The following is a 13,175-nucleotide window of genomic DNA, read 5'->3' as shown; positions in this document are numbered from 1 at the left end:
AGACCATGCTATGCAAGCAAAAACATTTATTGCAATAGTTCACCAGTATTTATAGGTCTCTAAGTTCCAAACAAAATATTCCACTCAGACCCCTTTGCTGGTGACAGAATGATAACTGAGAAGATTGTATTACTCAGGGAGTAGGGGCAATGTCCTTGTTACTTTCTTTGGCCAGAGCAGTCAGAGTGACCAGACAGGATGTCTTAACTCTTGTCCTTGCCTCTTATCCTTGGGAGTTTATCTCACTCAGGGCCAAGAGGATGGTGGCACTACCCAGTTCAGCTTCTGCAGCTGTCTGATTTTCCACATCTCCCTGTTTTTTTGTTTTTTATGTAAAGGGTTTGTGTACCCTGATGTTAAAACACTTTGCACCTATAAGGCCATTATCTTATTAAGAATATTACTGGTTATCTGCTGGATAAAGAATAAGATACATGGAATACAGATGACAATAAAAAAAAAAAAACTTATGAAATACAATCATGTCACTGACAGAGAGACTCATATAGGAGAACAAAAGGATAATGTCGAATTGGGAAGTGGAAACAAATGGCTACTGTTCTAAAGTTCATGTGGTTGGAGTTCAGGGGCTGTGCTGTTTAGGCAGGAGGAATGTTAACATTATTGAAACTGAATTGATCTTAATAGCACTTAACAGAGCTTAAAATAACAGACCTTAAATTGAATAACTTAAATTTAACTTTGTTTAAGCTTAGCAACACATAAACTTGACAGAAATTAATTTGAACAAAAATTAATCCTAACAAAAATTAACTTAATGATACTTAACCTTAACAGCATCTTAATTTGGCAGAACTTAAGTGCAACAGAACTTCAAATTAACAGAAGGTAAACCTAACATCACTTAAATTCAACAGAACTGAATTTTTCCCATTACTTAAACTGTACCATATTGAAACACAACAGATTTGAAAATTATTATCACTTAAATTTAACAAGAATAATTTTGATTTTATTATTACAAAAAAGTTACTGGAAATCTGTCATACAACAGTTAAACCTCAAGGAGCAGCACGTAGGTAAACAACTGTTCTGTGACCAAAATAGCAGCAATGTGGATTTACTGGAGGGATTAAACTGCTGCAGATCAAATTCAAGGTTATAGGACTTAGTTAACGACTGTCAGTGAATCATCTCTCTAGTAAACAATCCTGTTAAAAATCCCTGCTCCCTGAAAATACAAGGTTAATTTTAACAGATGTATTTCAGTGCAACCTGCAGGTGCTCTAACAGCGGTGTGCCATAGCTTCAGAACTTCGTGCAGGAGGGCTTGGTCCCGACTGTGGGGGCTGATGGGCGGCTCTCAGCAGGCACCGACCGGGACCCGCGGCTCGGCGCTGCTGCTCGGGGATGGGAACAGGCGGGAGAGCTCTGACAAGCCCGGGGGTTTTCAAGCCCAGGGGGTAATACCAACCATGGGGCCAACCGTGGGCAGGGGGAGCTCCGAGGGGGCTGCACCACTGCCAGCAACACCCTGCACCAAGTTGAGGATCGGTCCCTTCTTTGGATACGTTCTGTGGATTTGTTCTCAGGATCTGTGTCTTGGATCCGTGCCCAGGTTCGTTATCAGTATCTTTCTTAGTCCTCGTTTGTTATCAGTATCTTTCTTAGTACTCCTGTTGCAACTACTTACAGGATTTCTTTAATCGCAAGGTCTCTCTCATTTAGGAAAGTTTAACCCATAATGGCAGTGGCTCCAATATGGAGAAATTCCTGTAATATTTGTTAGTTGCACTGACACTACCGGAACATCTCCCCAGTACTCACAATTCCATGATTTTTTGTCCAACGAACACCACTGATCCTTTAATCAGCTGTGCCAGCATCTTGCTTTCCATTGGATTGTGACTTGCAAAGAAAGATCCATGTCTCATGGATCATAGGCAAAGGGGGATGTTAAAGGCTCCTCTGCAGAGTCCTTGCATGTTGCTGAGGGGGCACTGGGTGACAATTCTTTCCCAGCACCCTCCTGAGCTTAAAGAGTTTCTAAAAAAGCTCTCCAGAGAGGTGCAAAATCAGCTGCAATCTTGTCACCTCTCATTGCCCCCTTCATCCCACAGTTCTACTGTTAAGACATGCTGGCCTTTAACCCTTAACCTGTGATTCTGCCCAGTGAAAATCAGCTTAAGAGAATGAGAAGCATCTGTTTTTCTGGGCTTCTCTAAAAGTTTAGACATAAGTTCAGACATGTTTTCCTCCTGAAGACATATCAGTGCCCATGTCCCAAAGCTCGCCATCAAAACCTGAAGGGATGGATGCCGGCTGGCTCCTGCTTCCTTTCAGCAGCATTTCAGTTCTGTGGGTTATCCCTAGAACAGCCAGACAGGGAACTGCCGTCCCTCACACAGGACACCATTCGTGGGGATGGAAGGACATGGACCATGCTATGCAAGCAAAGCTCTCTGTTGCATCAGTTTACCAGTATTTATAGGTCTCCAAGTTCTGTCCAAAATTTTCCACTCAGACTCCTTTGCCCCTGTTTCCTTAGTAACACAATCTTCTTGGTTATCAGTCTGTCACCAGCAATGCCCTTGCTACTTTCTTTTGCCAGAGCAGTCAGAGGGTCCAGACAGGATGTCTTAACTCTTGTCCTTGCCTCTTATCCTTGGGAGTTTATCTCATCCAGGACCAAGAGGATGGTGGCACTACCCAGTTCAGCTTCTGCAGCTGTCTGATTTTCCACATTTTGGAATACTTTTGATAAAGTATCTTTGTTTATGTGATTGGAAAGAGTGCAGTTCTGGATTTGGGTGCACTGCTCATGGATCACTCAGTTTAAGATGGCGTACAATCACTGTGAAAAGGTATTTTATCTTCAGCTGTTGGGTTATTCAGGAGAAAAAACAAACCCAAGGAATGATATTGAACTATCTATCTAAATAATAACTGATAGCATTGATCCATGTGAATTTTGACAGCTGCTACAGGAATTTTGCCATCTTGCAGGCACATAAATAGCTGGTGAGGAGACCACAGGCTTACACTGAAGGCACCATGAAGATCCTTCTCCTCGTCCTCGCAGCTGCAGGGCTTTGCTGGGGGCAGTACAACCCCAACACTGTCCCAAAGAGAACCTCTATAGTGCATCTCTTTGAATGGCGCTGGCAGGACATTGCTGAGGAGTGTGAACGCTACTTAGCTCCTAATGGATTTGGAGGAGTTCAGGTGAGTTGTTTCCTGTAAGTAACAGGAAAATGGCACTGTAGCATTGATTAATAATTTGATTAATAATGCCTGAGTTTGAGACAGTCATCTCTAAGTAACTTTGCTGCTGTGGAGGGAAGGTAGGAAGTACTAAGTACTTTAGAAGCAGCTCTAATCTGCAGGACCCTGTAGGGGTGAATGATGGTGTATGTCCAGCAGATCAGTAACAAAGGGGCATGCTGAAAGGCTTCACCTGAAAGCTAAGGAGAAGGTAAAGCTCTTTACCTTGTTCTAAAGGAAGAATGGAAGCAGTGAGGTTTGGCATTCCTAAGGCAGTCACAGTTACAGGTAAAAATAATTCCTGTGGCTTCAGCCCTTCCTTGCCCATGTCCTGGAAAGCAGGCCCATGCTGGATGTGGGCAACTCACAGGAACAAACCAAAATGCCTTTCTTGCCTGTGTGCAAGACAGACATCTCACTGACCTGAACTTCTGCTGTGGGAGAGAGACTGGGTTGGGTGCTAACTTTCCTCTGAGGGCAGAGGTCCTGAGCGCAGATTTTGCCCTTAAAATGTTGAAGTAAAACCATTTGATTTCTTATCCAAGTACATAATTTCATCTGCAGGTTTCACCTCCAAATGAAAATATTGTCGTTACTAGCCCAAACAGACCCTGGTGGGAAAGATACCAGCCCATTAGCTACAAGATCTGCTCTCGATCAGGAAATGAAGAGCAATTCAAAGACATGGTGAAGAGATGCAACAATGTTGGAGTAAGTGCCTTGATAATCTGTCTGATATGGCAAGAAGGGCTGTGTCAGCTGAGGGAAGGTGCTGCTTTCCTCAAAAGAGGTGTAAACTGAGAAGAAACTGAAAGAGAAAATAATCCACTGAATAGTGATTAGTGGCTATCAGTTCACATTTGCTACAAACACACTGAAATGCACACATTGCTTTTCCAGGTTCGTATCTATGTGGATGCTGTCGTCAACCATATGTGTGGGGCTGGAGGTGGCTCAGGCACACATTCTACCTGTGGAAGCTATTTTAATGCTGGAAACAGAGATTTTCCAGCTGTGCCATACTCTGGCTGGGATTTCAATGATGGCAAATGTCACACTGGGAGTGGAGAAGTTGAAAATTATAATGACATCTATCAGGTAACTTCCCCTGGAAAAGTTTTCAGGTTTTTTTTTTTTTTTGACATGTTCTGTTAACTCTACAGTAAAATCAAATGGTGTAGTGCCTCACAAAACCTGTGCTTAGTCACTTGACAAGTGAATGAAGTGGCCATAGGTATGTGTGGCCCAAAATATTCTAAGAACTGAGGAATCCAGAACCTATGTGCAGATGTTTGCTCCAGAAGTGAGCCCAGTGTACTCCGCTCAGAGTGAGCTCATTTTTATAGTTTATAAACTCAGCTGATCATGATAAGGGGCCCCCTTGGAAAATTGCCAGCAGTGCAAGGTGGTGCTGTAGTTATGCAACTTACTGGTTTTTGTAGTAAGAATATGTAGCAGTTCTTTCTCAAGCTCTGCCTTCAGCCACTTTGCAGCAATACATTATAATGTTTCTGCACTTACACTGCTTCTTGTAAGGCTTGTCCTTCATGGGTTCAGATGGCTTCTTCTGTGGTAATGCCTAGCAGACATATCTCAAATCCTGGATTACAATAATTTAAAGGTATTTCCAGTACAATGTCCACTCCCAGTTCCTTTGGACTCGAGCATCATGTTTAATGTTGCAATGAATTCCTCCCCTTCCCCCTCCTCTGGCCTAGACTTAGCCAGACCCTGCAGTCCCTCAGGTGCCAGCCCAGGCCATGGCCAGTGCTGGGATAAGAATGCCCCAGGGTCAGGGGATCAGCAGCACAGGCTGCAGCTGCAGCCCAAGCACAGAGCAGCCGCTGATGCGCCCTCGACTCTAATGCACAGTGAGGCCAGTGAGCCCCCAGCAAGCACAGCAGCCTGTCAATTATTGGCCAAACTGCAGTAACAGCTGTAAATTCCATCTAGCACATTAATCATAGCCGTTGTTAATTCCAACCCTTTGAGTCCCATGTTGGGCACCAAAGAGAACTTGTGGTTTAACTCAGCTGGCAGCTAAACACCACTCAGCCCCCTACTTTCAGTGGGATGGGGCAGAGAACTGGAAGAGTAAAACTGAGGAAACTCATGGATTGAGATAAAGACAGTTTAATAGGTGAAGAGAAAGCCACACACATAAACAAAGAAAAACAAGAATTTATTCACCATTCCCATTGGAAGGCAGGTGTCCAGCTGTCTCCAGGACAGTAGGTCTTTATCATGTGCAACAGTCACTTGTGAAGACAAAACCTTTACACCAGATATCACTCCCTCACTTCTTCCCAAACCAATACAACCTCATTAACCACCACTCCAGTTCCATCTCCTCCTTTATTTTATTTTTTTCTGTTGCCCAGGTACGGGACTGCCGTGTGACTGGCCTTCTGGATCTGGCCCTGGAGAAGGACTATGTGCGCTCAACGATTGCAGAGTACATGAACCGTCTCATTGACATGGGTGTAGCAGGATTCCGACTTGATGCTGCCAAGCACATGTGGCCTGGGGACATTAAAGCATTTCTGGACAAACTGCATAATTTAAACACTCAATGGTTTTCTGAAGGAACTAAACCTTTCATTTATCAGGAGGTAAAGTCCACATTTTCTCCTTTATGTTTGCCTTTGTCTTTTGTATCTCTTTTGCCTCCTTCTTCAGAGAAGCAACAATACAACTTCATCCAACTTACCCTAGAAAGAGCTCACAATTTACTTAGATCAGCCCTTCAGACATAGGCAGTTTTGGCTCTTAAAAATGCCTCCACAACAGATTGTCAATCAACTCTACCTTTCCTTTCGTCAGTCACGTTTTTACATGTGTCCCTCATGTCTTATTCTGAACTTGTGTTGCTCTACACAGCACAAATACATAATTACTTTCTTCTCAATGTTAAAGCAAGAGCTCCTGTTAAGTGCTGTATGTGGCATTGCTGGCCTTTGTGAGACAAGAAGGGATGCAGATTTTCTTTCTTGTACCAGGTGATTGACTTGGGTACAGAGCCCATCAAAGGCAGCGAGTACTTTGGAAATGGCCGAGTGACAGAATTCAAGTACGGTGCCAAACTGGGGACAGTGATCCGCAAGTGGAATGGAGAAAAGATGGCCTACTTAAAGTAAGGATGAAGTTGCTGCCACTTATCCAGCATTCACTGGATACACCAGTTGACAGGGTAGCTTCAAGTCTGTGTTTTTGTTTAGGAACTGGGGAGAAGGCTGGGGCTTTGTGCCTTCTGACAGAGCCCTGGTCTTTGTGGATAATCACGACAACCAGAGAGGACACGGGGCTGGTGGAGCTTCTATTCTGACCTTCTGGGATGCCAGGTGAGGGATTGCTCTTGTGTGCAATGATGCTTCTTGCTTTTGCATGTTTGCCTGTGTGTTCTCTGGCAGGTTCCTCCTTTCACATCTCATTCCTTGTTTGTCCACCAAACAGGCTCTATAAAATGGCAGTTGGTTTCATGCTTGCCCATCCGTACGGTGTCACACGTGTGATGTCAAGTTTCCGTTGGCCAAGATATTTTCAAAATGGAAAGGTGAGGTTTAATTAATTAAATAATTAATTTAAATCATTTTAATTTAATGAGTGCTGAAGATTCATCCATGGGGATTAAGGGTGAGAGCAGGGCCAGGGAAGTAGTCCAGTGCATTACAGATTGTCGAGAGATTTCCCTGTCCCAGGCTGGATGCAGCAACTGTAACTTTGATGCTCCCTCTAACTTTGTTCACCACAGGGACTCTCTACATTGTGAGTCAGAAGATATGAATCCTTTATTTAAATAAAAAAACCCTTCTTTTTAATGACAGGACGTCAATGACTGGTATGGGCCCCCAAGTAACTCAGACGGCTCCACAAAGTCCGTTACAATCAATCCAGACACGACCTGTGGCAACGACTGGGTTTGTGAACATCGCTGGCGTCAGATCAGGTAGGGCACTGGGGAGAAACAAGAAGTAAAAGCAGTTGCTTTTGCTTCCTGCTCCATGTGGCTTTAGAGGTGTTGCAGGTGCAGGGGCAGACATGGCTTGTGTTTTCAGGAACATGGTTATCTTCCGTAACGTGGTGGATGGTGAGCCTTTCTCCAACTGGTGGGACAATGGCAGCAATCAAGTGGCTTTTGGCCGTGGTAATAAAGGCTTCATCATCTTCAACAATGACGACTGGTAAGTCAGTGGCACAAATAGTGGCCCCGAGAGAACAATAGCATCCCTCATCAGCAATCCAACTTGAGTTATTTGAGTGCATGCTGGATCCAGAGAGCTAAAATGGGTGTGCAGGTAGGGTGGGATCAGAAACTTTATTCTTAACAACATCCTTCCAAATAGGGGAGTAAGATCATGTTCAAAAATCTTACACACCTTTTGAAATACCTGTTTTAAAAACAATGCATAAATCATGTTTATTTTCTCATAGGAATATGAATGTCAATGTGCAAACTGGACTGCCTGCTGGTACCTACTGTGATGTTATTTCTGGACAAAAGGAGAACAACCGATGTACTGGAAAGCAGGTGTTTGTTTCTGGTGATGGAATGGCTAATTTCCAGATTAATACTGATGCTGAAGATCCGTTTATTGCAATTCATGTTGATGCCAAGTTATAATTTGGGAGAAACAGCCTCCTCTGTTTGATCTGTGTATTACTGTTTCCCCCATATGTTATTCCCTGCTTTTTGTGCATGAGTGACTCTCTATTGAATAATAAATGGCATTCAAATTGAAGAGTAATGTTTTTCCTTTAATGAATTAGATGTAACTATCCCCTCATAACTAGTGGCAATGCAGCGATAGGGTTTAAGGCAATGCAGCACTCCGGTTCCTGTGTAAAAAAAACATTGGAGAGAAAAAAAAAAGAATCCAATCCAGGTAAAATGGCTAAGCTGAAGTGCAGGATTTCCAGGGCTGATCCATGCACACCCACTTGTGTCCCAGAGCCGCCACCTTGTGGGCTGTCAGCTATGAGCAGTGCCTACGTGCAGAGTTTATCCCTTCCTTATGCCCAACCAAGCCTGGGGTCTGGGTCACTGAGGGAAGCTGGGCTGTGCCAATCAGTTATTCCAGCCTGTGGCATCAGTGAAAGCAGCAGGTTTCCTGCTTCACAGTCAGCCTGTGCCTGGACAAAGCAGAGCCTGAGCTCTTGCATGGTTTGCCCCAGTGGCTGGAGGCCAGCGAACGCTCCCTGTGCGGGTGCCGAAGGTGCCTGAGAAAACACCATGTATGCAGGCATTGCTTCCACCTTGTGCCACTGGCTGAGGCACAGCAAATTCCTGCCTCTGGTGTGTTAGGCACCCTTAGTCTCTAATATCTCAAAGAATTATGCAAACACAGTACAGGTTGGGCAGCCTTCCCAAATCCCTTGTCAGCTGTGAGAAAATGCGGAGGTAAAAGCAAGTGTGCAGGCCTTGCTGTGAGGCAGAATCTCTGCTAGGCCAAAAGTGGTGACTGCATCCCATTCTGGAGGGAAAAATGGAAGGAGGTTGTTCCAGTTTGAGGTCAAGGTGCAGTTTTAAGTTTCCTTTCTGTGGTGTTGGTGGTGGATATTGGCTCTCAGCGTGCCCAAGGGCTCCGAGTGTCTGTCAGGGCAGTCAGGGTGTGGGAAGTGTCCCTGGCCAGGCACTGCCCCTCCCCTCTGTCTCCCTCCTTGGCTGTGGCCAGCATCTCCTGGATCCATGCACTCAGCCCCTGCACCAATGGAGAGGTGCCAAAGCCCTGGGCACCCGTGTGGCAGGGAGTTCATGGCCCTGGCAAACCGGTCATTGCCCAGAGGGGCAGGTCAGGGAGCCCTCGGGCCCCTCTGGAACTGACAGGAGCTGCCTGCAGCCCTGCACTCAGCTCCACTCCTCAGACACTGCGATTCTGTTGTGTTGTGTTGTTTAATTTCCCCAGTTATTCCCCCATTTTATGTATTCTCCCCCCTGTTTCTGTACAATGGTTCCTCCCTTCCCTGATTTTCCCGCCACTGCCTCTCCTGACAGTTGGTTTCCCCGGTTACCCCCTTCCCCCTCAACTGCCAATCTCCCTTGGTTATGTAATTACCCCTCCCTTATACTCCTTATATGTAAGTTTTTCCTCCTCCCTGGGCCCAGTCAATCACCCCCCACTCCTCCCTGCCTTCTAGAAGCTTCGCCTCTCTGGGGGCTGTGGTTGGCTGTGGTCCCGGGGCCCCTCCTTTATGTTGTATCAATTGGTTAGTCCCTTATGCCAGTTATGTTTGTACCCCTCCCTGGTTGGCTAGTTGGGTTTCCCTCCTCTCTCCACCCCTTCCTTTTAAAACTTTGCCTCTCCCCTCACGCCTCGCCATTTGCTGGTTGGCACCCTCCCTCTCTGTTCGTGTCATCAGACCTTCAATAAAGCAGAGTTAGCCCCCAGCTTTTGGACGACTCTTCCTTCGTCCTACTGCGCTCTCATCCGCACCATGCATCCAGCCCAGCCCAAGGCCAGGACGCCGAGGGGGGCTGGCAGTACATGCGCCGGGGCTGTCGGCCACCTCCCTCTCGCATTGGCTAGCCGGACATTTGGGCCAAATACGCCCCAGCGCAGGTTGGCGCCCAATGTGGGGCCTGCGAAGTGGACACCGGACGACTGGACCACTGACCGGACCCCGCGGTGTGGATTTTACAAATTCCCTGGCCGTCAACCTACCCCAAGGTTGTAGCAGGCCCGTTTTAGGGCAGCGCTCCCTGGGGACCAGAGTCGGGACTCCCGAGCACCCACCCGGACGACTCCTGGACGAAGACCCCCCGCCTGATTTTCTGTTGCCGCGGCGACCAGATTGGTAATCCGGGCCCTTTTTTCTCCCTGGGGACTCTCCGGACTTCCCTTCTGCCTTTTTAAACCTCTTCCCTAGGGGTACGGGCCCTGCCCTGGGGACCTGCCCTCCACGCTCTTCCCTAAACCCCAAACCTTTGTTGTTCTATTTTCCCGTGGGAGCCGGACTCTCCCTGGACGCGGGGGCCGGACCCACCACCCTATTCCCTTGTCCCTCGCACCTTCCCCCGGACTTCGGGGAGGTGGGAGGGCAGAGGCTGGTTGTGAGCGGCTTGTTGTTTTAGTTGGCATTTTTCCCCGGGCTCGGGGGGTGCAGCATCAGCTACCTTTCCCTCTTTCTAGTAGTAAAATTTTTGCTGCTAGAATGGCGCCATGGGTGCAGGCTTGGGAAAGGAGCAGAAAGAGGTTTATTACTATGTTAAAGGTTTGCTGCTTACGGGTGGGCATAAGGCCCCCAAGCATGAGTTAAAATTGTTGGTTAGGTGGGTCTTTTCGAAGTTCCCCAATGTCTCCCCAGAAATTGTAAAACAGCCACGTTTTTGGGCAGCCGTTGTGGCAAAATTAGATGAGACCGTGAAGTCTGGGGAGACAAAATTAGTCAACGTGGCATACTGGGCTGGTATTGTGCTTGCCACTCTCCGCCCAGTAGGGGAGCCTAAGAAAGGACCCGCAAGTTCTGCGTTATCCCCTCGTTCCCCTCGTTCGCTTGCCCTTGTCCCTCATTCCGCTCCCCCATCCCATAGGCAGGAGCCCTCGAGGGGGATTCTAAAGGCCGAAAAGAAGCAGGGGGTTCAACCTGCCCCTGCTCCCCCTCGACTTGCTCGGCCTCCCCCTTCGAGGAGCCCTGGCCAGGCTTCTCTTCTTCCTGACCCTTCTGTCCTTGTCCCCAAGTCCCCAGTTGTAAAGCCTCAAGTTCGATTTATTGAAGGTTCCCAAGATGGCTCCCAGGGTGCCCAAAATGGCGGCGACCATGTGGCCGTTCCCGCCAGGGCCCCTTCTCTTCCCCAGAACCCCTTTCTCCCAAACCCCAATCCCTTTCTCCCTCCTGACCCAGCCCCTTTTTCGGTTGCCCCTCCCTCGTACCCCTCCACGGTCCCTCCCACTGCTCCTTCTTTGACCCCTCCCGTTCCACCGCCCCCAGTACCGCCCCCTGCTGACCCTGTCCCTGCTCCTTCCTCATATTCGGCTCCTCCCCCGACTTCTCCCGTTCCTCCGCCTCCGGTACAGCCCCCTGCCGATCTCGCCCCTGCTCCTTCCACATGTTCAGCTCCTCCTTCAGCTCCTCCCGTTTCTCCTCCCCCAGTCCAGCCCCCTGCTGATCTCTCCCCGGTCACTCCTACGTGTTCAGCTCTGCCCCCATGCTCCACCCAGGGGGCGGAGAGGGGTGGTGTGTCGTGCCCACCCCCTCGTCCCGCCTCACTACCAGGCCCCGCCTCAACCTCTTCCAGTTCCGATTCCCACGCTCCTCCTTCCGGTTCCCACGCTTTGTGTTCTGGGGAGGGGGGTGGGTGGATGACCGGAGGCCGGGGCAAGCGCCCTTGTTGGAAGCCGCCCCGGTCTCGTATACCCTGAGCGGAGAAGGGAGTTCTCTGGCGCAGTGGGTGCCTTTAGCACCGGCCCGGATCAAGGAGCTGTGCAAGACGCAGAAGGACTACTCCCGGGAGTCCGAATACTTCCGGGGGTTGCTCCGTAATGCCCTTGCGCAGGGAGATCTGGTGCCTGCTGACCTGAGGGCTCTTTTCTCCAGCTTGACTAGGCCCATGGAGTTCCAGGTCTGGGTGGCGGAGTGGAAGAGGGAGATTTTGGAGGTTCTCCCTAATCTTTGGGGGAGTCCTTCAACTTCTCATGACGTGGACGGCCTGATAGTTCAAGAGGAACATCTATTGGGCGAGGGGCAGTGGGCGACTGGGGCAGCCCAGGCTCGGGCTCTCTTTCCACAACATCTAATGGAGGCAGCTCAGGCTGCGGAGCGAGCCTTTTTTAAGCTCGCGTCCGTCACCTCCCAATGGGAGGAGGACGAGGTGCGGCAGGGCGCGCAAGAGCCCTACACGTCTTTTATCGAGCGCCTCTACCGCTTAGTAGAAGCACAGGAGTCCGGGGACAGGGAGAGAGAAAGCATGCTCAGGAAAATGGCGTATTATAACGCCAATCCTGAGTGCCGAAGAGCTATCAGGACTCTCCCCCGAAATCCCCGGCCCACGGTAGAGGCAATGATGGAGGCGGTAGTGGCTCAAGTCCCTCTTTCTGCACGCCCCCGCAAACCCTCCTTAGCCTTTGCCGATCTCCCTGAGCCCGAGCTGTTCGACATTGAGGCTGCCCCCGCTGCCGGACCACCAACACCCGGGTCCGGCAGAAGGACGACTGACACCCACCCCTGCCACTTATGTGGCAAGATAGGGCACTGGATGCCCCAGTGCCCTATGAGGCTGGAATTTCTTACTTATAGGAGGCAGAAAGAGAGAGAAGTAAAGGCTTCAAAAAGCTAAGCCTAGAGCGCAGCCCCTCCCTGTGCGCGGACAGAAATGCGGCGGGCAGAGTATCATCACGCGGGGAGGAAGGAGAAGAGGGAGTGCCGCCGTCAACTTACGTTTTGCCGGACTTGACTCACTTTACAGATTTGACTATTACCCGTGGTGCAGTTCCTGCGCTTAACACCTTGTCCTCTGCTTCCCCATACAGCCTGCAGCTAACTAGGGATTTCTGTATCCCTAGTAGTAACATCCAGCTGGTGTCTGTCGACCTCCAACATCCGGGTCGCTGGAGGAAACTGGGACGTTGCAGGTGGACTGTCATCGGTGACACTAAGCACATGCCGCGAGACGTGCACATTGTCCCCGGTCTGGTCACTACCGACCGGGATCGTTTCGCGGTAGGGCTGTACTGTGTCCGGCCCCCATTTCTCCTTCCCAAGGGACAGGTCATCGCCCAGGCCATTCCAGCTCCCGATAAGGACCATTGGAGCAACGGCGCGGAGAGGACATCGCCTCCATCAGTGGCCTGGGCGCAACTCGTAGGGAGGGAGAAGCCCCGCCTGACATGTCAACTCTCGTTGGGCGGGGATCGAAAGGTCATCAGGGGTCTCTTGGACACGGGTGCAGATGTGACGATCATTCCCTCTTGGGAGTGGCCGTCACATTGGGATTTGCAAAGTGCAGCGGGCACGAT

General features: G+C 49.1%; 1 protein-coding gene across 1 annotated transcript; it reads left to right on the top strand.

Annotated features, from left to right (window-relative positions):
- The first annotated feature begins 3,006 nt into the window (after positions 1–3,006).
- Positions 3,007–7,961, top strand: LOC131087125 (pancreatic alpha-amylase). Its single transcript, XM_058030543.1, has 10 exons — positions 3,007–3,186; positions 3,790–3,936; positions 4,126–4,323; positions 5,607–5,837; positions 6,225–6,358; positions 6,444–6,566; positions 6,679–6,778; positions 7,050–7,171; positions 7,281–7,406; positions 7,657–7,961. Exons 1-10 carry the CDS (start codon positions 3,016–3,018, stop codon positions 7,844–7,846), a joined length of 1,542 nt encoding a protein of 513 aa, XP_057886526.1. The 5' UTR covers positions 3,007–3,015; the 3' UTR covers positions 7,847–7,961.
- Positions 7,962–13,175: the final 5,214 nt, after the last annotated feature.

This window comes from Melospiza georgiana, chromosome 9 (genome assembly GCF_028018845.1).
Source record: "Melospiza georgiana isolate bMelGeo1 chromosome 9, bMelGeo1.pri, whole genome shotgun sequence".
Classification (NCBI taxonomy): domain Eukaryota; kingdom Metazoa; phylum Chordata; class Aves; order Passeriformes; family Passerellidae; genus Melospiza; species Melospiza georgiana.
This window is presented reverse-complemented; position numbering and strand designations above follow the sequence as displayed.